Raw genomic sequence first — 24,653 nt, forward strand, 5'->3', positions numbered from 1 at the left:
CCAATAGTGGAGAAAAGACAGAAGACCGGAAACATTTGAATAGAAAACACATAGCAAGATGGTGGACTTAAATCCAACCATTACAGTGTTAATGGATTGGGCACCTGAGTGGCTCAGTTAGTTGAGTGTCTGACTCTTGTTTTTTTCCAGTTTCTTTATTTATTTTGAGAGAGAGAGAGAGAGAAAGAGACGGAGAGAGAGCACAAGTGGGTGAGGGGCAGAGAGAGAATCACAAACAGGCTCTGCGTGGACAGAGCCTGACCTGGGGCTTGAACTCACAAACTGTGAGACCACGGCGCAAGCTGAGATCAAGAGTCGGACGCTCAACTGACTGAGCCACGCAGGCGCCCCTAAACACAGCAATTCAAAGGCAGAGATTATGAGACTGGTTACAAAAGCGAGACCAGGCCACAGGCTGTCTACAGGTGCACTTGAAAGGAAGACACAGACAGGTTAAAAGAACACAACTGAAAAAGTCACACCAAGAAATAAAGTAAGCATAAGGAAGTTGGAGTGGCTACACCGAACAGAGCAGATGTCGAAAGGAGCAACATTACCAGGGAAAAAGACGGCCGTTTCCTGGTCATCAAAGGGTCAACTTATCAAGAACATATCGTAGTCCTAAAGGCGTACGCGCCCAAAGGGAGCCTCAAATCAGATGCAGTAAAATCTGACAGAACCGAAAGGAGAAAGACAAATCCACAAGTGCATTTGGAGACTGTGATATTTTTCTTTCAGTCAGCCAGAGACAGCCGGTGGAGAGATCCGCACGGCTACCGAGGACATACACAACATTACCAATCACCTCGAGCCAAACGACACTTGTAGTTCGCGCCACCAACTGCGGAATATCCACTCTTTCCAGATACACGCGGAATGTTCGCTGAGCTGAACCATCTGCTAAACCATACAAGTCTCAATCATTTTAAAAGAAATGAAATTAGACATTGTAAATTCTCTGTCCTACAATGTAATTAAAAATGCATAACAAGGTGTCTGGCTGGCTCAGTCGGCTAGAGCACGTGACTGTTGATCTCAGGGTCGTGAGTTCAAGCCCCATGTTGGGCATGGAGCCTACTTAATTAAAAACAAAAAAACAGGGGCGCCTGGGTGGCCAAGTTGGTTTAGCGTCCAATCTCGGCTCAGGTCATGATCTCGCGGTCCATGAGTTCGAGCCCCGCGTCGGTCTCTGTGCTGACAGCTCGGAGCCTGGAGCCTGCTTCCGATTCTGTGTCTCCCTCACTCTCTGCCCCTCCCCTGCTCATGCTCTGTCTCTCAAAAAATAATAAACCTTAAAAAAAAACTAAAAAAACCATTATTAACTCAATGATAATGAATATAGAACATATCTAAGGGCATAGAATACAGCTAACGATGTTCTTAAAGGGAATTTATAGCTTTAAATGCTTAGGCTAGACAAGGAAAGTTTTAATTTTTTTCTTCAAGTAGGCTCTGTGCCCAACATGGGGCTTCAACTCATGACCCTGAGATCAAGAATCACACACTCCACTGACTGAGCCAGCCAGGTGCCCCAGGAAAGGTTTAAAATAAATGACTTGAGGTTATACTGTAAGAAGCTGGAAAAGATTGGGGCACCTGGGTGGCTCAGTCAGTTGAGCATCTGATTTCAGCTTGGGTCACGATCCCAGGGTGGTGAGATCGAGCCCCACGTCAGGCTCCATGCCTTTTTCTTCTTTCTATATAGAGAGAGCATAAGCGGGGAGAGGGGCAGAGGGAGAAGGAGAGAGAGAATCCCAAGCAGGCCCTGTGCTGTCAGCATGGAGCCCAGCGTGGGACTCAGACCCACAGTGAGATCATGACCTGAGCCAAAATCCAGAGTCAGATGCTTAACCGATTGAGCCACCCAAGTGCCTCTAAAGATTTTAAAGTAACCTCTATACCCCAACATGGGGCCCGAACTTACAACCCTGAGATCAAGAGTCACACACGCTACCAACGGGGCCGGCCAGGTGCCCCTAAAGGAACTGAAATTATAACTAAAAACCTTCCCACAAAGAAAACTCCCGTAGAAACGGCTTCATTGGCAAACCCATCAGTCACTTAACGAAGTAACACCAAGCATACACGAGCCCTTAAAGAACGTAAGAGGAGAGGGAACACTTTCTAAAGCCAGGTGCACATTACCAGAAAACTGCAGGTCAACCTCTCGCATCAACATAGACGCAAAACCTCCCCAGGGATATTAGCAATGGTGAAAGATGACATTTTGCACCCAAGTTTGAGTACAAGGCACGGATGTCCATTTTCACCACTTCTATTCAACACTTGGTTAGAGGCCCTAACCGGTGCAATAAGGAAAGAAGAAAGGCACACAGATCGGAAAAGAAGCAGTAAGTCTCTGTATTTCCAGAAGAACTGACTGTGTAAGTGGACTACTGCAAGGTATTTACCGCCCTCCCAAAACGACTAGAGGTTGGTTCATTCCTTGGCTTTGGCACCAAAATAAGTAAATACATTAAAAAACCTACTAGAGGGGCGCCTGGGTGGCGCAGTCGGTTAAGCGTCCGACTTCAGCCAGGTCACGATCTTGCGGTCCGTGTGTTCGAGCCCCACGTCGGGCTCTGGGCTGATGGCTCAGAGCCTGGAGCCTGCTTCCGATTCTGTGTCTTCCTCTCTCTCTGTCCCTCCCCCATTCATGCTCTGTCTCTCTCTGTCCCAAAAATAAACGTTGAAAAAAAAATAAAAAATAAAAAAATAAAAAATAAAAAACCTACTAGAGCCAGTAAGTGAGCCTGAGCGAGGCTCAAGATGCAAAGCCATTCTTAAAAACTCAACTGCATTTCCAGAAACTCTCAATGATCAATTAAAAATGAAAGGACGATACCAATGGGAGCGGAAACCAGAGGCTCCAGACGATTTTCGGGGGGAGAGGAGTGTGTCCAATGTTTTGGGTTGGATAGTTATGAACCCCGAGACGAAAAGCATTGGAAGAACTCGAGGCTTTCGGGGCAAAAAAAACTGCACGAGCACAGGCAGAGATGGAAACGTAAGCTTTTATTCCTCCGGACGGCTTGGACTTCACCAACGCCTAGCTTCATGGGGCACGTAGTGTGACTCGTGACCGCAGACACAAAATCACTGTGAGCCTGTGCTACTTTTGAAGACACTCAGTTACATGAAACCTGACTTGCTTTTCACAACGTGAGTCCCGTTTTCTTCGTCCCTCTCCGCCTCACTTCCAACGCCCCCCCTTCCTGGGGCTCCTCACCGGCCGGGTAACACAAGGCTTGGGCTTAGCCCAGCCTTGGGTTTGTGGCCCCTCTGTCACAATCAGTGCCCGGGCCCGAAGCTGAGCCTGTGGCCTCCGGAGCCGGGGCTGGTGCGACACCCGTCGGGAGGCGCCCCCGGGGGTGGGCCGGAGTGCCAGGGGATCACGCTAGGCTGGCTCCCAGGTCCCCGGTGAAGCCTGCAGACACCAGCCCGGTGAGGGGACACCACTGGGCTCTCTGGGGTGGCTCCGAACTCTCGTTCTAGCTAGTGAACTGAACCATAGGACGGCCACACCTCACTTTTCCGAATCACAAGAGCCCGGGGGGGGGGGGGGGTGCGGCGCAGCCTCATTGGCTCTGTCCTACACGGTGGCCCCTTCCCCCCAGGGCTTCAGCGGAGTCCCAGGGGAAGGGCTAAGGGCCGCCCTGCCCAGTTCTTAGGGGAGCCAGCTCCCTGCTCCACCCGGCAGCCACACTCACATCTCTCCCCTGGCCTGTGAGGCCGGCAGCCTTCAGACACGCATTCCTCCCACACCCTTGCACCCCTCCGGTGAGAACAGCTCGCCCGTCCCCCAAACGCCGGAACAAAGGCAGGCCTTTGCGGTGTCCTGCCTATCGACAGCTAGCAGCCGGCTCTGAGCCCAGCCTGTGCCCGCGCGCCTGGAGCAGCTGGGGCCACCTTCTGCTGTCCCCTGCGAGGAGGAGACCCCCACCCCCCACCGCCCACGGGCTGCTGAGGATTCGAGAGCCACGAGAACTTCCAACTATGAGAACTTTGACTTCCAGGTTTGGGGAATCCGCCAGGTGAACACATCAACTCTGAAATTCGTCGCTCTCTTCTGGCCCCTGCCTGTTTTGGCGCTCCACCCCTAAGCCTGCAGAAGGAGGAAACGGCAGTCAGCAAGTGCGGGAGGCGCTCCGGCTGCCAGAAGGCCTGGCTCGAGGGCCAGGCTGTGCTCCCGTCTCGGCTTCTGGGCTTCTCGGCAGAGAAGGTGAGGGAGCTGGGACGAGGCCTCGCCCCGAGTACACAACTTCCAGAGGGAGGTGTGGGGGGCAGGCCTGTCTCCAGCCATCGTCGCAAGGGGTGGCCTGCCTCGGAGCTGCCCCCACCCCCCCACCCCCCTCGGGACCAGGCGCTGCGTCCATGCCGATCGGAACAAACGCTCTGCTGTCTGGGGCCGGCGTGAAGAGGCGAGCCCGAGCGGCCCTGGAGGCCGGCCGGCCGCAGGGCGCACCCGTGCCTCTAGCCCCTGGCCCCATGGGGGCCGGTCCCAGGGGTACCTGGGAGTGAGCTGGATGACAGCAGCTGTAGGCTGTCCAGGACCCCGTCCTCATACAAGGCCAGCTTCTGCACCATCTTCTGCCGGGCTGGGTTGATGACGATCTGTGGTGGCTGTGATGACAGAGAGCTACCCAAGAGCGGTCCTGGGGTGGAGAGAGTGTCCTCTGAGCTGCAGGGGCCGCTGTCCCCGGGAACTCGTCAGGGACGCTCCTGGCCAGCCCCAGCTTAGTTCCCTGCCCCTTGGGACCCACGTCCTCGGTGCTGTCTCTGACGGGAGGGCCTGGAAGGGGCCGCGCCGTTGCCCCAGCTCCTGGCCAGGCCAGGAACCCCGTCCTGCATAAAGCCCTCCTTGTTCCCAGCTTTCAGGGAGTGAGCTCCTGGCCTCTTCTCACCCACCCGGAGGTCAGGGCCTGGAGCTCGCTAAGGACACAGGGAGATTAAGAGCAGGACCCTAGTTCTCTCCTGCCAAAGGGCTGGGGGTGGGGCGTATGGGGACCGTCAGCAAAGGAGGCCCCTGGTCCCTCTTTTGGGCACCGGTTCTCAGCTACCTTCCATAGCTGTCAGCCGGGGCCCTGGGCCGCTCCCCCAACTCGACGCTTGGGTGGCACCCCCTTCGGTACCGCCGGCCGTCCCGAGGGATGCCGGGGCCCACACGGCGGCACCTTGCCCGGGGCTGCCGGGCAAGGCCAGGCCTGGGGGGCAGCTCGGGCTCAGGTGCCAGGAATGCAGGGCAGCAGACAGGCCGGACACACTCTCGTCACTCTCCACGGGCTGGTTGGGGCCCTTCTGGAGCCAGTCTGGAGCCGGGGCTGGGGCTCCTGGGGGAACCGCCAGGGGCCGCAGCGGGCCGGCAGCGCTCGGGGTGCTGCCGGCCGTGGAGATGTAGGAGTTCTCCTGGGGGGAAGGGGGGCCGTGGCCGGCAGCCTCAGGCTCCAGCGCTGGCCCCGCCACGGCCGCCTGCAGCCTCTCCAGGCTCTCATACACCTGTGAGGACAGAGAGACGCTCTGAGGGGGTGGCCTGGGTGGGGTCTCCGTGGCTCTCCGCAGGCAGGCCAGGACTGGCCACGCGGACCGGTCACGGCCCTCACATAAGAGGGCCCTGCTCCGGGCCACCCGTGGTCTGTCCTGGGGCTCAGGCTTCCTGGGGGGCAGCGGGGACCAGTGAGCTGGCACGCCCTGCATCTGTCCTTTGCCCTTTTGTCCCTGTCGCAAGGAATGCCGAGAAGTCACGGCCCCTAAGATAAAGGACCAAGAATGGCTTTTCCCTCTCTTCCAGAAAGCAAACCTCACTGCCCCCCTGCCCTCAAATGGGCAGAGGGAAAGAGGGGAGGGGCAGGGAGGGGCCAGGGAAAGGCAGATGCAGTGGCACAGTGTACCCAGAAGGGGGCGTGGCAAAGCCCTTTGCTTGTGTCTGGCAGGTGGGGTTTGGTGGGGCTCCGGCCACCCCAAGCGGATTTGAAGGCCAAGCGAAACACGTGTGAAGACCCTGGCTCTAGAAAGAGGTCCGGCAGCTGCCACGTCCGGCTCCCCGCGGAGCAGCACCGGGAACACAGGGCTCCCGACACGCTGCTGTCCCCCACGGGCAGCAGAGTCCCAAGTGCTTCCCACCCTACGCCGCTGTGCAGGGCTACCTGGGTCATGGGGGGTCTCCTTTTGGCCCGCCGGTGCAGACAGCAGCAAGCCAGCTGGCCCAGCGCCAGGCCCAGCTCGGGGGGGCACGGCCCGGGCCGGGGGTCCAGATGCTTCTTACAGATCTGGGCGGCAATTGGGGCAGCCCAGGCGTCTGCGGCCAGACCTGCTTGGAGTGTGGTCTGGGTGCTTTTCAGGGCTAACCCGGCCTCCTCAGCCTCTTCTTCAACCAGGTCTTTCTGTGGGACGGATACTATGAGTGTGGCCACTGTGGGGGAGGTCGTACCTTCAGTCCCATTCCCCAGGCTCTCATCACGGACTCCTGTGGTCTTTGTTCAGACTTATTAAGCACCCACTGTGTGCCCAGCACTGCCGGGACACACCCTAGGGACACAGTGACAAACGGAGCGCTCTGGGTCCACCTTCATAGAACTGACTTCCTGGTGTGGGAGAGATACGAACAAGCCCATAAAGCAATGGGACACTTCAAAGGACAGGCCTGTGGGGCTTCTGACGAGGGCCTGAGCAAGTAGCACTCAAGCTGGGATCTGAAGGCACGAACTCGCCAGAGGTTAGAGCTAAGAAGGGAGGGGAGGGGCCCAGAGAGAGGTACCCAGGGGCGCAAATAGGACTGGAGATCATCTTGAGTTCTGACATGGGAAGGACCAGGAGGAAGCACCTGGGGTGGGGGTGGGGGGGTCTTTCAGAAGGAAGGGCTCATAGAAAGGCCCTGGGGCAGGCAGCAGGGAGCTGGCTGAGTCTGGAGGACAGAGGGATGTGCTCATGGATGAGGCCGGCGAGGGAAGCATGGCTCCCGTCCGGCTCCCCGGTTCCGGCCCAGACCCGGTGAAACTTGGGAACAGACAGAAGCAACCCCGAGGCGAGAACAGGGGCAGCAGGAGGTACACCAGTTGTCAAACGTACAGAACCAACACCGATGGAGCGGCCCAGGAAGTGCCTGAGCACGGCGCGGGGATTAAGTCTGTTCCCAGGGGAGGGGCGCCTGGGGGGCTCAGGCGGGTAAGCGTCCGACTCGGTTTTGGCTCCGGTCATGATCGCACGGTTTTGGGAGTTCGAGCCCCGCGTCGGGCTCTGCGCTGGCGGCGCGGAGACTGCTTGGGATCCCCTCTCACCCTTTCTCTGCCCCTCCCCCACTTGCACGGTCTCTGTCTCTCTCAAGCAGACAAACAAAAAAGTCTCTTTGCAGGTGGGGAAACGGGCCCAGTGAGGAGCAGGGATTTGCTCCAAGACCGTCACGCTGGGACTAGAAGCCAGGTCTGAGTCCACGGTGAGACGAATGGGAAGCAGCTGGCCCGATTTCCCACCACTGCCTCCCCTGGGGCCCTGGGTTCTGTTTCCCACCACAGCTTCTTGGCCCCGAGCTCTGGGACTGTCCTGTTGGGCCACCCCCTTCCCCGCCCACAGCCCGGGTAGGGGCTGGAGAGGCCATAGCATCTGCAGAAGACAGACAGGTTTTTCCTCGGCAAGGTCAAGGGAAGCTGTTTGGCGCCCTGCCTGCTTTCAAAGATGAGTCAGCAGTAGCAGAGGCTGGCTTCTGTGGGGCACTGCATTCCAGATCATTCCACCCTCCAGGGCTGCACCTGTTGGTTACCAGGAGTAGCGCTTCCCTGCCTCCCTTTCTGCCTCTCTCTCTGCTGTCTCCTCGCCTCTCTGTCTCTCTCTCTCCTCTGCCTCCCTCGCTGCCCCACCTCAGGAGGCTCACCAGATACTTGGTCTTGGTACCATGCGTCCTCACGGCCCTCTGGCCAGCCAGGGTCTCCAGCACTACCTGGAGAGGGCAGGACGGAGAGTGTGGCGGTGGCTTCTGGGATGGCAGGGAGGGCCACACGCGGGGGTGGGGGGGCTCGTGGGGTGGACCGGCCCAAAGAGGCTGCTGAGGCACAGATCCGGGCGGACGGGGGCTTGGCCCTCGGACGCGCAGATGGGGACCGGCTGCCGGCAAGGACGGAGCCACGCGTTATGGGACCAGAGCTCCGGTGGGAGCACACACGGGGAGTGAATTGCAGGGCGGAGGCGAGGGCCCGGGTCAGGGAGGGAGGGGCCCCGGAGCCGAAGCTCCGTTAGCTTCCCGCCAGGTCGGCCTCTGGCCCCACGGGGAGCTCTTCAGGCCCCGGTGCCTTCGCTGGGCCCCGGCCTCCCATCCCCCCGTCGCCTCCCCAAAGCGGCAGAGGGGCCTGCGGCTCACCACGCCGAAGCTGAAGGTGTCGGTGTCCACGGCCAGCCGCCCCGTCTTGATGTACTCCTCGGGCAGGTAGGCCAGAGTGCCACGCACGGTCCGCGTCCGGGCCACGGTGCTGCTCTGGCCGGGACTGGCTGCTGCGAAGCGGCTGAGACGCGCCAGGCCAAAGTCTCCCAGTTTGGGCATCAGTCTGTCATCCAGAAGGACGTTGGAGCTGGGGGAGGGAAGCGGCGGCGTCAGCTCGGCCCCGGCCCGCTCCACGCCCCAACACCTGCCTGGAGCCGACGGAAGAGGACTCCGGGCTGCCAGCTCGCGCCTCGCCCACAGAAAGTGGCTGGTGGCGGCCGGTGGTCCCACTGCCCGGGGGCTCCCTCACGCGGGCCAGCCCCTGCTCCTTGGTGGGGCCCGTCCTCAGCCTCTGCTTCCATACCTGTCCTGTGCCCGGCTCTCCGTGACCCGGGGCCCTCAGCTCCGATGGCCCGGGCCTCGGGGCTGCAGCCCGTCCCTCACCTCAGCCTCAGGCAGGAGAGGACAGGCCTATTCTCATGGGGGACACCCAGAGCAGGGCTCCTTGGGACTCGGAGAGTGAGCGCCACTGCTCCCTGCCGGCAGAAGGTTGGGGAGCATCATTCCCTTGCGGCGGACTCCGCTCTGACAGCTGTCAGAGGCCGCAGGGGCCTGGCCGTGTCACCTCCTCACCTCTTGATGTCTCCGTGGATGAGGCTGGGGCTGTCCTGATGTAGAAACTGAATCGCCCGCGCCGTGCCCAGGAGGATGTTTAGTCGCTGAGGCCAGGAGAGAGGGGGGCAGGCCTGGCAGAGGAAGCAGAGGGGCACAGAAGAGGCTGGAAGGGCCCCCGTTCCTGGATCCCAAGCCTCCCTCTGCCTGTCACTGCAGGGTCTAGACAAGTCACTTCACTGCCTGGACCACAGTCTCCCCTTCTGGAAAACCACGAGCCAAAAGTCCATGAGCTACTTCACAAGAAGGTCAAGGCTAAGCTCTTCCAAGGAGGGGAGGATGGCTGGGGTGCGCCCTTCCTCCTGGGGTGAGCGGGATGTCGGGGGAGGGAGGCATTCTCTCCACCTCCCCCAGCACAGCGTGCTGATCTCCAGAGCTGAAGTCCCTGAGTGCCGTGAGCCCCTGGATCTTGTGGGCACGTCACGAGAGGGGGCTCAGTCGTGGGTCCGGATGGTGCGGTCTACCGCCCCCTTTCTCCAGGGGCAATGCTGACAAGACCCCTCAGCTACTCTGCTTGCAAAAGGGAGAAGCTTGACTCCGGCCACTGAGTCAATAACCCTCCTTTGATTTAATTTGATTGATTGATTCTTAACTATTTATTTCTATATCTTTATTTGTTTATTTAGAGAGCAGGAGCACAGGACGGGCAGAGAGAGGGGGAGAGAAGCCCAAGCAGGTTCCATGTTGTCAGTGCGGAGCCTGCCTCCGGGGCTCAAACCCACGAACCGTGAGGTCGTGACCTGAGCTGAAATCAAGAGTCAGACGCTTAACCCGCTGAGGCACCCAGGTGCCCCAGTAACCCCCCGTTTAGAGGCATCATGACCCAGGCTTCCCAGCGCGCGAGAGCAGCCAGAGGGAGGCCCCGGGAAAGGGTGCCGGGGAATATGGCAACCCACCTCGGGCCGAACCCCGGACCCAAACCTGCCTGCCGGTGGGACCCACTCACGGAGCCTGAGCGCCCAGGTGCCGACAGCACTGTGGGGCCGGGGAAGTGTGTGCGGCCAAGTAGGCCTACCTGGAAGTGGAGGCGGTCTTCCAGGGAGCCACTGGGCAGGAAGCCATAGACGAGGCAGTAGAAGCCACTCTCGGCGCAGTAGCCGGCAAAGTCCACGATGTTTGGGTGACGAAACCTGCTTCAAAAGTGGGACCTGAGTGCTCTGGCCTCCAGCCTCCACCACGCTCTCCAGCTGGCTGTCGTGGGGGTGGGCAGTCCCCGGGGGCTCGAGGGAGCCAGGCACCGCGGTCCGCGGTCCTGGAGGCCGATGGGGCCCCAACGCGGCTCTCTCTCTGCCGCCACCCGGGAGGGACGCCCCAGGCTCACCGAGACAGCTGCTCCACTTCGGTCAGGAAGCTCTGCCTCACTGTGGTCCACTCCAGGTCTGCCCCCTGCGGCCCCCAAGGAAAACGAGGGCGGGAGGCAGCGTGAAGCCTTTGCGGCCAAGGCTTGACGGCCACTCACTGCCACCTGACCCGAGCCCAGAACAACTGAGGGGCTGGGGACCTTGAACTGGGGAATCAGAGGGCTGAAGGAGGTGCACGGGGCAGCGTGTCCCGGGGAAGGCCCAGAGAAGCGAGGGTCTGCTGACGACCGGCCAGGGCCTTTGCAGGGGTGCTACACCCACCTCCTTCAGCCTCTTCACAGCATACAGCGTGTTCCTCATCACAGCCCGGTACACACACCCGAAGCCGCCCTCCCCGATCTTCAGCTCCTCTGAGAAGTTGTGGGTGCCTTGGGAAATCTCAGTGAGGGGCCAGCAGAACGGAGAGGGGTGGGCCCCCTGCAGGAGGGACACTGGGCTCTCCCGGTTAGGCTGTGGGAAGATACCCTGGATCAGGTGAAGTCCTCTGTCTTCCTCTGTGCCCCAAACCCTCCCCTGCGCCTGAAACTCACAAGCTCTTGCTACCCCAGCTGCCTCCTGGCCGGCCCTCCTGGCTGGCTGGGGTTCACAAGTGTACCAAAGGCTACCTTTTTTGCTCCTCGTCTTGACTCTTTCTCTGCCGGCAGGCCCCACCTACCTTGGTAGAGGAAGGGTCTGGATATGGTGGTGGTGGCTGGAGGGCAGCAGGGCTTGGGACAGGACCCAGCTCAGCCCCAGAATGGGTTTGGGAGCCTGGAAAAACTTCATAAAGACACCAGTGAGAGGCAGGGAGAGACCAGCGGCATGGTCTACGACAGTGGCCATGGTCAAGGCGGACCTTTCCAAAAGACCATCAAGCCCCACACCAGACCCCTCTTACCTGGGGAGGGGAGTGTGGAGGCTGACGTCTGCAACTTCCGGGGGCGGAGGGCCTCGGCCTCAGAGGGTGCAGGGGGGCTGCTGGGCCTCGGGGTGCTGGTGCCGGGGGGCAGAAGGGGGGCGGGAGGGTGCCCTGGGATGCCAGGGAAGAAAAGGGCGGTTAGGCCCAGGCGGGGGAGGGGGAGGAGGGAGGAGTCCCGTGGGAGGTCCTGGGTCAGCCCGGGATCCCGGGGTCCCCGGGGCCGCTCGCTCACAGGCCGTGATGATATCCCGCGCGCGGAGCAGCTGCAGGTGCGTGAGGATGCGCACGAGGTCGGCCACGCGGGCGTTGCGGTTGATCCAGGGCCACAGGACACTGGCCGTGCGCTGCCCGGAGCGCTCGCACAGCCGCAGCTCGGTCTGGTCGCGCACGATCAGGGCGGCTGCGGGGCGGGAGGCGTCAGGCCCGGGCGCCCGGGGCCCGCGCGCCTCCGCCCCAGCCTCTCCCAGCCCGCCGCCACCCACCGAACTGGCACCAGTCGGCGGGCTCCAGGGCGTCCATCACTTTGTAGAAGCGGCACATGACCCAGGGCGGAACCTCGTACAAGAAGTGCTGGGCGCCGGGGGCCGCGGGGTCCCCCGGGCCCGGCCCACCGGCCATGGCCGCCGCCGCGCCAGGGCCTCCTGGGGCCTCTCGGGGCCGCGGCGGGCGCGGGCCTTGGCCGGCCGGGTCCGCGGACACTGACTCACTTCCCCTTTAAGCCGGCCTCGTGCGGCGCCCGGCGGGGCGGAAGGGGCGGGGTCCGGGCCCACCGCCATCTTGCCCGCCGCCGCCGCCGCCGCCGCCGCCGCCGCCGCCGCCGCCGCCGCCGCCGCCGCCGCCGCCGCCGCCGCCGCCGCCGCCGCCGCCGCCGCCGCCGCCGCCACCACCCCCCCCCTCGGCCAGACGGGGGCGCCGCGCGTGGTGTCTCCCCGCGGAGGCCGCGCCCCTTCGCCCTGTGAGGCGGCCAGGCGGGCTTCCCGGAGGAGGGGCCGCCTGAATGGGGCCCCGAGGGATGGAGGAGCGCGGTTCCGAGCCGTGGGACAAAGGGCGAGGCACGGCCCGGGACACGCCAGACCGGGCTACAGCCGGGCCTTGGGAGAGTCATCGGGAGGTCCCCGCAGGAACTTCTGGCTTCATGTGGGGGGGCAGTGCAGAGTCGTCAGAGATCCAGGCAGGGCGAGGTCAGATAGGGGCCACACAGAGGACCCCCGCCGAGTCCCGGCAGCTGGCCGGAAGGCCGGGCGCAGGGAGAAGCGTCTGGAAGCTTGCAGGGCAGGCTACCCAGCTCAGGGCATTGTTGCCCACCTCCTCTGCCCTGCATCCTATCTTTTCCGCTCCTTGAGGAACCTGCTCCAGCAACTGTTAGCTCTTTGCGGTGTTTGCAAGTCTTCCTTCTTTGCTGGCCTCTTCCCACTAGCCCATAAAACGTATTTACACCTCTTAAAAACAGGCCTTCAGCTTCCGCCATCCCTCCTCCCTCTGGTGGCCATGCTTCTGGCTCACTTGGCGTTCCTCCCTGCTAGGACCGCAGACTCCAGCCTCTCCCCGGCACCAAGCTCGGCTCCCAGCCTCCTTGAGGTCTTCACCACGTTAGTGTCTCTTGCCCCTTCCCACAGTGGTCTGCAGCCATGGACTTCTTTGGATTCTCTGGAGCTCCTCCATTCCAGCAGCCACTATCCTCCGCTCATTTCCCTGAACATCTCGGGAGTCCGCTTCTTCCCCATAGGCCCATTGCTCTCACTGCTCCCTGCTACCTGGGGGACCTTCGGCCCCTAGCTCCCTCTGGGCAGAGCTGCCTGCTGCCCCTGGGGCATCCTTTTGGAGCCTCTGCACTTGTTTGCCTCCCCCACTAGATGGGGGAAGACCCCAGCAAGCAGCAGCGGTGCCTTCCTCTTTTGTTTCTCCAGTTGGATGCGTGCTTGCAAGGCAACAGGTGTCCTTCCCTGACCCCCCGCCCCCGGCCCCCAGTCCCGACCGGTAGTGGGCTCCTCTCCAGGCTGTCCTCCCGACATGGGCCTCCAATGGGAGGCTCTTCCCAGAAGCCACAGCCATTGCCAGCCACACCCTGAGCCCCAGTGGCTTCTCATGGGACAGCCTTTACAAAGACAACCGACTCTGGTGCGGGAAAGCCTCCTGCACGCACACACTGAGCTCTATCTAAGGGAAGAGCAACGCGCTCCTCCTTGCTCACTGCTGTACAGCGGCTCCCAGGACGGGCCCGGCACGCGAGAAATGCTCAGTATACACAGGTCGCATTTCAACCCTTTGTTTTAACATTCAAGGCCAGGATATTGGAGTGCACCTTTTAGCAGCTGTGTCCACATTTGCATGTGAAGCGGGGCTCTGAGCCGTCGTTCCCTCCAGCCCGGCAACAGCCTGCTGAGAACGGCTGCGGCAGGGCGCGCAGCTCCTGAATGCGGGCTTTGCAAAAGGTCTGCACACCCACGGTGATGACAGCGCCCCCTGTGGTCAGGGGGCCAGGTCAGCAGAGGCCTCGGGAGGGTCCTGGGCGACAGGCACAGGAGGAGCCGCAGCCGGGGGATGGCTGGGTGTTTCCCAAAGCACCTGGACAGAGAAGGTGCCCCCGCCACGGCCCCCAGGAGCGGGAAAGTTGTGCTTCTGTGCAGAAGGCCTGCGGCCCGCTGGCCTCTGGACCTGGGGCACGGCGGGCCGCCCCCGCACCGGGCCCTTCCAGGCCTGCCACCCCAGGGCTCCCTGTCACACGCAGGAGCAGTGTGCCTGGAAGGCGTAGCCTCGGAAGCCAGGGGGAGGTGGTGTATGGAGGGGACTGCTCTTTCCTCCCAAGGCCGTCCTGACAGCGGCTGGCTGTCATGTTCGGGGGCAGCCAGATGGAATCAGGAGACACCACCATGCTGTCCTGTGAGCTGTCTGATAATGAAAGCCCAGACCTTGAGTCACTTTCACAGAGAGATTTATCGAGAATGCTAACAGCACAGGATACAGTACTTCCCAACAAAAGGTGCAAACGCGTCACTTAGAAAGGCATGCTGAGTATTCTTTGCTTTCACACGTATTAAAAAACTTACAAAAATAAAATAAAACTGCGTGCTGCCCATCTTTTCAAATAGTAAAAGAACCTCATGAAAAAATCACTTGATTTTACAACAAAAGACACAAACGGACATTTTTATGTAAATTTATAAGGCAAACTCTTTATATAATAAATAGGTTACAGGGATTCAGTGGGGGGGGTGTTTTTGAAACGTATACAGGTACATTCAGACAGGTTTACTGAAATGGTACAAATTTCCTTAATAAATTGCCTTTTGTTTTTAAATATATCAGTGCTTTCAGTCATTTGGCTATACACAAAGAACCTTTTTTTGAACACTACAAAAAAGCAATCAATATTTTTTGTTTTTAAAACAACCTACTTATTTTCTAAAGTAATTGTCCCAAAACACAAAAACCAAAGGTGAATGTGATGGAGGGCTTTTGGAGACATCTCTAACCAAGTCTGTCCTGGGCTGCTCCCTGGCCCGCACACACCTCTCTCCCACCCTCGGCCGGGTTTCCGGCTGGAGCTCCTCTGTCTAGGGCGACCGGTGTCACTGCGAATCAGGAGGGGGCAGCCACCCTGCCTGGTTCTTCCCATGTGCAAATAGTCTTGACAGTCAGCATTGTCCTTGCCTTTGGTGGGGGGGGGGGGCTGCGTGCTAAGGGAGCACACATCTGTCCCTGTTCCATGAGCCCAGAACAATGGTGTGGGTAACGGCTTTTTTCAGAAGGATCTGGTTTTGCCAAGGAAAGGGAAGCATGAATTTGTCATGCCCAAATTTTGCTGGGGATCAGATGACAGCAAAGAGAGTGCACCCCTCCCCCATCATCAGATCACCCCAGATGGTGAAGAATCTACAGGTCACATGAAGTGTTGTGGACTTTGGGACAGGGTGGGATGTGATGGAGGTGTCCCAAATGGTAATGCCCACCACCTGGCCCGTCCAGGAAGAGCCGCATCGGGTGGAGAGTGGCCATCTGCCCTGCGAACACACACTTGACTCTGTGGCCACAGTGGAGGTCCCCAGGGAGGTGACCACCTTTCGTCTGAGCTGTGCTACTCGGGCCGGCCCTATCCTCCTCCCGCTGATGCGAGGTCGGCTCTGCCCACACCCCTCCTGTCTCCCTTCAAAGGGACACCAACCTTGTCTGTCCTTGAAAGTAATGATGATGCTAATAATCTCAGGGGGAAAAAAGGCAACAGAATCCACTGGGTGGAACGAAACCTGGTTTTGCTCTTTGAAAATGGCAACACATCAGCTATTTGGTCCGTTGGTTTAGGCTTAACTTCCTTGGGTGGCTTCTGGCTGATCTGGGCAGGGGTCATCTCTTCGGAACTCCCCTCCTGGGGAAAAAGGACAGCCCCCCTCATCTTGGTCACCATCCCCTCCCTCCAAATCCTTTTGTTTGTAAAGAAAAGGTGTCTAGAAGCATTTGTCTCTGGAACAATTACTTTAAACATGGTTACAATACAGACTTCAGTTCAAACACAGAAGAGATTTACTTAGCAAATTTCCTTTCACCCACCAAAAATTACACAAATATAAGCCTCAACACCACAGTTAAGAGGACCAGTAGAGAGAACCTCATGTTTGGAACACAAAAGGAGAAAGAAAAACCAAACCAAACCCAAACGGAAAAACCCCAGAACAATGGGAGGGTGAAGGAGGAGGGGAGGAGAGCAAACACAGCACACGTTACAGTGTCCGGGTACACGGGAGCCCAGCGCGAGGAAAGGGCTCGGCACACATTGAGTAACAGTCCTGGTGATATTTGGTCATATATTCATCAACTACTGACTCTGGAGCGGCCGTTATTGATTGAAGCAGTGACAAATCAAACGGAAAAGGAGGCCTTGGTAGCAAGGGAAGGAGCAGGCTTCAAGTTCTGCAAGCCTTTTGCACTCCACCGTCCAGCTCCCCAGAAACACTCGACTGGGTGGGCCCTGCTCCGTCCAGGCGGGCGAGAGGTCACCGTGTGAGGCTAACTCGGGCGCTGATTTCAGTCGGAAAGCACGTGCTTTCAGTGGACACATGTGGACACCCACCTGTTAGCGGCAAACACCGGGGGCAACGGCCCCCTCGCCTCGTCTGCCCCCACCCCAGGCTGGGTGGGAAGGACGCTGTGACCCACCGCTAATACTGACCGCAGGCTGGAGCCGGCCCCACACTGGGCCCACAGGCTGCCCCGGGCCCGGGGCCTCCGAGGGGCCCACGGCTAGCCTGGCCACCCAAAGGGCTTATGAGCGTTTCTCTTTTGGTTCAGGCCTCAGAAGAAGTACTGATGCAGGGAGGGAAGCTTTTGGCCCTGGTGATTATAATGCTCTCTGCTTTGGAAGAACAAGTTTCTGGGTTTTGTGTTTTTGTTTTTGTTTTTGGTTTTTTTTGGTGTTTTTTACTTACTTAAAAAAAACGATCAAAAAGAAGTGTTACGGCTAAACTCTAGCGGATATTGCTCGTTAAGAATTACAAAAGCAAATGCGGTTACTCGTAGGACGGGGGAGAAGAGAAAGGGATGTTTCTGGAGTCTTTGCCACCTCCTAGAGGGGACCCGGTGGACTCTCGTATGTGGTTCTGGGGTCCCTGGTGCTCTACCTGGTGCAGCTCACACATTCAGAGAGGTGACAGGCCCCCCAGCTCCCCTCCAGTCTCGGCAAAGCGGAAGCCCTACTGGTGGGGAGGTCTGTTGAGCCGGCCCTCCAGACGCCATCACTCTGCGTCACCGGGAGGGGCGGGGGCGGGGGGTCAGGCCACTCCCCTCCCCGTGGACTCCAGCTGCCCCACCCAGACGGCAAAGGGGGCCAGGTGGTGCCAACTACATTCCAGACTTTGCCAGGGCAAGGAAGCGCTCTCGCGCCCACCCGCTGAGGTGAACTGACTCGCACCAGCATCCTGGGACCTTTCTCACGAGCATGGGAGAAACAGTGCAAAACCCGGACGCTGCCTGGAGCCTCCTTAGCTTGGCACAGGGAAGCCCTTAAAAGAAGCGAGGAAAGACCACGGATCTGCTTGGACAGAAGAAGTGACCAGCAGACAGATTTGTAGTTTTTTGTGTTTTTTTTTTTGTTGTTTTTTTGTTTTTTTTTGTTTTTTGTTTTTTATTTTCCCTTGTCCTATGCTATGGTTATCAGAAATATTGTAATTAAGCAACAGGTATAATTTTAACAGGTCTTTTTGTGTGTGTGTGGAGCCACAAGCAAAATGAGTTTATAATTGTGCAATATACAGATATATATATAAAAATTCAACTGCTCTGTGTGTCTAGTTGGTGCATTAAATAAAAGGGACAGAAAAACTAAAAGCGAAGCTAAAAAGCAAAACAAAAGCCCAGGATAGAGACCAAGCAGGCCTATGCGTATAGTCTATAAGGTACTGGATATAATCAGGGTCACCAGGAGGAACAGCTCTGTCACTGGACACACAAACACCGAGGGAGAGGGACTACCAGTGGGCAGGAGCCAAACCTCTTGGCCTTTTCATCTCATTGTCTCTCGCTGCTGAGGACCTGAGAAAAGGGGAGCCGGAAGGGGGCTGGGGAGCAAAGGCAATTTGCAGGTTTCCCGGATGCTCTCAAACTCCAAGGCCGGACTTCCCTTCCGGAGGGTCTCGGTTCCGCCCGGCACCTGTTCTTACACCTGCCGTCCCTCCGGCCCAGGGGCTCTCGCTGGTGAGGGGCGAGGGGGACACGCACCACAGTGGGTGCTCAGGCCACTGTCTTCCCCTCCGACCGCAGAAGGGAGCACCGCTTCACCTAGGCCCTGGGCCCCAGGGAGAGCAGAACGGGGGAATGTCCTCAGGGCACAGGTCAAGGCTGAAAGGGACACCTCACCCTCACCTTCCTAGTTGCCTGGGCCCTAGGACCCTAGAACTCCCTTTTTCCTGAAAAACCAGCACTTGGGGAGGGCCCTGTCGAGATGAGGAAGGAGCAAAGAACAGGTGGTGCTCGGTGGTGAGGACGTCGCAGGCCTCTGGAGTCACTGGTGAAACTCTGCTTCCCACACCAAGCGCTGGGCTCCTACAGGTCTGGGACCAGGCGGGCGGCCCCACAGGACAGGATGGCCCCGAGCCTCAGACCCAGCAGCTTCAGGCTGGATTCCCCTTTTCCTGCAGCACTCACCACATGTCAGGCCAAGCTCCAAGTTGTTTTAGATCAGCATTTCTGCAAAAGCTTGGTCTTATTCATTCAGCAACATTGAAATGTGGTTTTCTGCCAAATGTTTTCTAGGTTTTCCTTCTGAATTGTCAAGAACAGGTTTCAGTGTTCACTTTTTTTTTTTTTTTTTTTTTTTTTTTTACCATTTAATATGTAACTTCAGACCCTGGGGGAGGCAGTATCCTAGCGATTGATAACAATTAGACTATGCCTTTTCTAAAGATCGATAACAGTAGCTGAAAGAGAAAGACGCAAAAATGGAGACTCAACAAACCCCTCCAGAGTGGACGAGTTTACTGATGAAGAGAGCAAAGGGGGGGCCCTTACAGAGAACAGAGTAAGATCAGGAACGCGACACGGTGGGGCCGCAGGGGCACAGGAGCAGGGCTTCTACCACAGGCGGGGCGACGCTGCCATTGCTTGCCCCCACCCCCACCCCCACCCCCACGAGCCAGGACTCCGGGAACTGGCTAGGCAAAGGCCCGCAGGGCTCTAGACATAGCTCGCTTCCTGAGGTCTGGCCCATCAGTCCTAGAATCTGTGTGTGTAACTCCGATCAGGAAACGATTCGGGGTGACACTGGCTAGGAAAGGGTGCGCAAAAGGCTTCTCCAAGAACCTGCACCTGTGACCTTCCCTGGCTCCATCAGCCCCGAGAGCTGGGTGGGAATGCTCTGGAAAGGGGGCACGGAGTTCGGCTGCCGGGCTCTACCTGGGCCCTGCAAGATCCAGTCGGTCCCACCTGGTGAATTCAGTTCATACCTTTTGCTCCTTCCTGCGCTTCGGCTGCTTTATTAAAAGTTACTTAGATGCAGAGGTCCTGTCAGCTAGAGAAACCCCTTTCCCTCTAAACATGGCAGTTTGTTTCGGGCTAGTACCCTCTTTCACACCCCCGTCACAGCAGTGAAAAGCTGGGCAGAGGAGCAGGTGACAAGTTGGGGCTCCTCCGGGTCCTAGTGCCACCACTGGTGGCCTCGAGCCAGGAAGGGTGCCCTTGAAGACTGTTGCCCACACCTGCACGGGGTCTCAGGAGTAGAAGCCAGGTGCTGGCTGTGGCCAGGGTCCCCGGGCCACCACCACGGCTTGTACCCTCCAGGAAGTTGAGGGGCTGGGGTCCTTGGGTAGTTTGGCACTGACGGACTTGGGGAACGGGGCATTTCTAGGTGTGTCCTGTGCCTTCTGATGTGGGAATACAGCAGCGGCAGAAGGGAGCTGTCTTAGAGCCTGGCTGTGGCTCAGTGCCCTGCTTCACTACAGTGTCAAGGCCAGCAATTCCACTGGTTAGGGCAGGCCCACCAGTGGGCAGGGCAGAGCTGGGCTAGGCATTGTGGGAGGAGCTCGAGGGCCTATGGCATTCTGTTGGGAGAGGAGGTAGTAACTAACAACTAGAACGAGGGCTGGGGTGACTGAAAGGGACTCTGTGACCTAGCCCCACAGACAGGTATCTAAAAGCTGTTGGTTAATTTCTGTACTCTTCACACAGTCCCTAAAAGATGCCCCCAATCTTCGGGGTGGCCGAGTACACACAAAATTGAGGTCACACCCCCAAACTGGGCTGGACACAGCTGGTGAGAATCCCATGGCCTGGCTTTCCCTCCAACCTCCTATCAACCTGACCCAGGACAGGGGTGGCATGGGAGGTGCAGGGCCCCTGCCTGCCAGGGCGACAAACCACCACGGCGACCTGCTTAATGGTGACTTACTCGTGGTGCTTTTATTAGGTGCAGAAGAGGGAATGTGGAGGAAAGGGGAGAAGGAGAGAAAACCCTACAGAGCCCCAGGCGCTGCCTGCGGCTTTGGAACTGTAAGGAGAAGCAGCCGGGGAGTGAGGGGCTGCAGGTCAGGCCGGGCAGAAGGAAAATGACACTTGAAACGCTGTGCCCTCAACCACCAACACCCAGGCAGCCCCTGAACGGTCCTGGGTGAAAGGGGGGGGGCATGGTGGGCCCCACACTCGTCTTCCCAGGACCAGATGGTACTGAGCTGATGGGGAGGCCAGCTCTTGTCTTGACACTGGTTCCAGGAGTCACATTCCACTGGACTAAGTGTAATGCATAAAAACCCAACCGACCAGAACGGATGGCGTCTCCACCACAAACTGGCCGGACGCTGTACTCGCGTGGATAGGCATCCTTTGTGGGTGCCTGGAGTGCGAGGCTACTTCGGGGTCAGGAGCCTTTTGTCCTTGAAGGAAGAGGGGTCCTGAAGGACTCGCCTCCTCCTCCAGCCACCCCCCCTTCCCTTCCTGGGGAGGAGTCAGAAGTGAAGCCCAGAGGGTCGACAGCAGAGCGGGTCTGGTTGTGGGACTTGCTTTTGCAGCATAGGGGAATGGGTACAGAAACACTACGAAGGCCAACTATGATTCTGCAAACAGAATGGGGGCAAACTCCCTTGCTTCTAACCATTCCGGAAGAGACAAACGCGATTTTTTCTTAAGCTACTGATTGGAACTGTCAACTATGGTTCCTGATCACTAAGGACTGGCAAGGAAGTGCTAGACAGTTTTTAGGATGTTTCACTCCTTCATGGTTACACCGCAGTAAGGAAGCCAGGGGACAATAACTGAAATACACGAGACAACACGCACTTGACAGTTCATGGCAGCAGCTCGCATGGGACGTGCTTGTGGGTGTTTCTGGAAGCATAAGACTGCTGTCTCATTTGCTACTTTGATAAGGTACTTCTCAGTTGGACAGATTTAGATATAAGAGACATCTCTGTAAACACAGAAAAGGATATACCAATATGATGAAGATATGCAGCTAGATAAGGACTTCCTGAACAGAGAATGAGGGGATGGGGTCCTAAATGGAGACTGATCAAGGAACACCCACAGCAAAGCCAAGCCTCTAAGCCCCCACACCACAGCCCTGGCACAGAGGTGGAAACCTGGGGTGGGCTGGCCCCACCCAGTCTCCGGCAAGCAAAAGCCACACATTTTCCATCAGAAGAGAACTCGTGGTTAACTCAGAGGAGGAGCGGAGGGGCCAGGGGGCTAGGCGCTGGTCCCGGCCCAGATCTGGGGCACCTACATTCCTTCCCACCTGCTGCCTTGTTGCACTGCACTGTGCTAGCTGGGCCTGGAGGAGGCCAAGGTCAGGGCTGGGTTACTCAATGACTCTGGCAGGCCAAGGGGGCCTCTGTGCTACCCTCAGCTCCCAAATCCTAATCCGCCCAACTTCTCCTGCCTGTTTCTCTCAAGTAGAAGGTTCAGAAGGCCCAGAATGCAGGGTCTGACCAGGGAAGGGAGCTCCCTACGAGAGCAAGATCGTGCTGCTCTCTTGCCCTTCAGAGAAGCCAAGGTGCTAGGGCCAGGTGGACTCGGCAGAGCCCAGGGCTTCTTCAGGGCTCAGAACAGGGTGCGGCTGGGGCTGGGGCTGGGGCTGGCAGTGGGAAGGCCAAGGGCAGGGTGAGATCTGGGGGGCTGAGCTGACCAGCATCAACTCAGGTAAAGTTGGAGACTGCGGGTACCTGGCGCAGAAGGGATGAACGAGGAGGGAAGAAATGAAAGGGTGAATGAGAGAAGGCAGAAATGGAAGGACAGAAAAGAAACCAATCAGGAAGTCCTTATAAAATTGCAGCAAACACTTAGAGTTTCGGAGCTTCGTGGGAACCCTATGTGCTGAGCCCACTTTAAAACAAGCGCAGGTATATACAGATCCAGGTAGTTCTAAACACCGTCACGTCTGGTGGCTTGAGGGACAAAGTGTCACCAATTCAAGCCAGTTTGCTCTCAGAGCATGTTTGTTTTGAAGTGGGAACATGAAGACTCAATAGTGCAAATAGTTCTAAGCTGTCCCTAAAGGAGTAGAATTGGAAAGTTTTGGAAGAACATTTTCCCCTCCTTTCCCCTGGCCCCCCAACCTGTCCACTAGGCCTCTGTCTACCAGTCACAGACTGCTCTGAGCGACTAGGAATTCCATCGGCCCCACTGCTCTCTGCCACCCGGAGGAGTCGGGGCCAGCCTGCCCGCGCCCTGTCCTGCGGCTTCCACGGCCTCTCTCTAGCGCCACCCACTGGAGGACGGCCCCCCCGGCCGTCCTCTCTCCTGCGGCTCAGGCCAATCTACACCCAGCAGCTCAAGGACTGACTACCTCCTAGCCATGCCGGAACTGGAGCGAACAGGTGCTTACTTCCCTGTTCTGTGAAATGTCCTAGTCGGTTTTGGATTGGGGCTGGCGTGGGGCCAGATTTGTGCCACCATGGGTGAGATCACACAGGCTGTAGCCACTGGCCATCTCTGTCTTTTTCTCTAAAGAATCCAACTGTCTCTCCTGCCTCACACCTCCTTGTCCCAACGTGGGTGGGGAACTGGGGTATAGGGGTGGGGCAGGGGAGGGGGAGAGGAGAGGGCAGACTGGGGCACCAACGGCACCGGCACCGAAAAACGGGCGTGTCCTCTCAAGCACTCACTGTCCCTAATGACCACACAGGGGGGAGGTCCGGGTGGGAGGGGAGGTGCAGGCACACCCTAAGAAGCCTGGTCAACAGCTTGTCTGGTCAGTAGTATCTGCAGCAAGCCTTGTTGAAGGAGCCTAGTTTAGAAAAGTGCAAAGCTACTTCTGGCCCTGGTTAGGTCTTCAACCTGACTGTGCTTGTCGGTAAGAAAAACATCCCAATGCTCCAACTACTCCCACCCTGAAGCCACGAAACTCTAAGTTTACTGAAAGAAAAAAAAATATTTTTTATTTCAGTTAATCGGGAAGCTTTGTCAGAGCCCTACCCATAAGGAGAAGAGACAACAGCTGCCTTTATTCTTGTTGGTTTGCTTTGCAATCCGCTCTGTGTAAAGTCAGCTAACTCTCTCGGTCACGGGCGTCCGGCTGTCCACAGGCTCCTCTCTGTTTGGCCTCGGCATGGAGGACGAGACAATGTCTTTGCGCTCTCCCTCCCCTCGGTGTTTGTACTTTTCTGCGGCCGTGGCAGCGGTCGCGACTGCGGGCTGAGTCTTAGCTGGCTCCTTGGGGCAGCCGTCGCTCTCCAGCGAGCCTCCTCTCGGCATCTTCTCCTCTTTGCAGACGCTGCTGCTCAAGTCCTGGGGCTCAGGGGGGCTGGCGGGGTCCTCGGAGCTCTGGGGCTCGGGCGGGGGCGGGGGCGGGGGCGGAAGCAGCGGCGCAGGCGCCTTCGGGGGCTCCGAGTGGTGGTGGTGGTGGTGGTGCTCCTTCTTGGGGGGCGAGGAGGCGCTGCCGCCGCGCCCCTTGGGGCTGCTCTCCTTGCTTTTCCGCCCGGGGCTTTTGCAGGTCTTCAGTCCCTTTCCGCTCTTCTCGCCGAGGGTGGACACCAGCAAGGGCTTCACCACCTCCTTCACCTCGATGCTGACGGTCTCCCGGGTCTTGCGCTTCTTGATGGGGAGCACGGTCTCCTGCACGGACCGGATAGAAGACTCCTTCACTGCTTTCTTTTTGGCCTCCGCAGCGGCGGCCGCCACCACACTACCTGGCTTTCGGCCCCGCTTCTTGGGGATGGCCTGGGGGTCGGCCTCGGCTTTTCGCTTCCTGCCGGGGCGTTTGATAACCATGACCTGGGCTGACGTGGTGGCCCCACCCCCTTCGGCCTTGCTCCCCGGCGAAGCTTGAAAAGGCATCTTGACCAGCAGCTTCCCGGGACTTTTCTCCAGGACCCTTTTCACCTGCACACCCTCTGATGCTGCTGCCTTGGGTCTCGCAGTGCCGCTCCCTTTGGGGCGTCCCCGACCTCTGCCAGTTCCTGGAGCTTTGGGAGATTTGGGCTTCTTAGGTGGTTTCTGCTCTCGCCGGGAGGGGCTCCCTCTCCCAGTTACCGTGAAGTCAAAATCATTAGGGTCCAGGGAGGTGTCGCCTACCTTTTCGAAGTACGCAATCAACTCCACTTTAGAGCGAAAGGCTTTTCCCTGGGGACTGTGGGAACAAATGGAGAGACACAAAGAATGATTAGAAGCTTCCACAGGAATGTCAGATATGGGGCAGAGCAGAATGTGGTGAACTCTCCGACAGGATGCTCTGCAGCTACAACCTGCCTGATGGTGCTATTGAGCGAGAGGCCAGTCACATTAGAGGAGAGCCAAACGGGCTAAAACAGAGGGGCGCGGCCACAGTCAGGTCGCACTGGGTGGTGGTGGGCCCCTTTAGGGCGTGCTCCAATGACAGAACAGCTCAGTGCTGGCTGCT

General features: G+C 58.4%; 2 protein-coding genes across 4 annotated transcripts in view; both read right to left on the reverse strand.

Moving 5' to 3' along the window:
• Nucleotides 1-3,000: 3,000 nt before the first annotated feature.
• IRAK1 (interleukin 1 receptor associated kinase 1) lies at nt 3,001-12,038 on the reverse strand. Of its 2 annotated transcripts, XM_043571589.1 has the most exons (14): nt 11,821-12,038; nt 11,571-11,738; nt 11,318-11,449; nt 11,096-11,199; nt 10,702-10,890; nt 10,401-10,465; nt 10,095-10,209; nt 9,041-9,153; nt 8,348-8,555; nt 7,865-7,930; nt 6,144-6,380; nt 5,061-5,496; nt 4,512-4,655; nt 3,001-4,105 (listed from the first exon to the last, which is right to left on the reverse strand). In XM_043571589.1, exons 1-14 carry the CDS (start codon nt 11,954-11,956, stop codon nt 4,044-4,046), a joined length of 2,175 nt encoding a protein of 724 aa, XP_043427524.1. In that variant the 5' UTR covers nt 11,957-12,038; the 3' UTR covers nt 3,001-4,043. The 2 variants fall into 2 exon arrangements, with proteins under 2 accessions (XP_043427524.1, XP_043427525.1); XM_043571590.1 differs by lacking the exon at nt 6,144-6,380 and having other exon boundaries at nt 11,821-12,003.
• A 2,215-nt stretch (nt 12,039-14,253) lies between these two features.
• The window catches only part of MECP2 (methyl-CpG binding protein 2), a 70,774-nt gene continuing 60,374 nt past the window's right edge, over nt 14,254-24,653 (reverse strand). The window contains exons 2-3 of one of the 2 annotated variants that reach the window (XM_043570683.1): nt 24,329-24,383; nt 14,254-24,219 (exon numbers count right to left, since the gene is read on the reverse strand). In XM_043570683.1, coding sequence (XP_043426618.1) covers nt 23,300-24,091 — 792 coding nt within the window. In that variant the 5' untranslated portion in view covers nt 24,092-24,219; nt 24,329-24,383 and the 3' untranslated portion in view covers nt 14,254-23,299. Of the gene's footprint in view, nt 24,384-24,653 lie in introns of both variants that reach the window. The other variant, XM_043570682.1, reaches the window with a different exon arrangement.

The sequence above is a fragment of the Prionailurus bengalensis genome, chromosome X (assembly GCF_016509475.1).
Source record: "Prionailurus bengalensis isolate Pbe53 chromosome X, Fcat_Pben_1.1_paternal_pri, whole genome shotgun sequence".
Taxonomy (NCBI): Eukaryota; Metazoa; Chordata; class Mammalia; order Carnivora; family Felidae; genus Prionailurus; species Prionailurus bengalensis.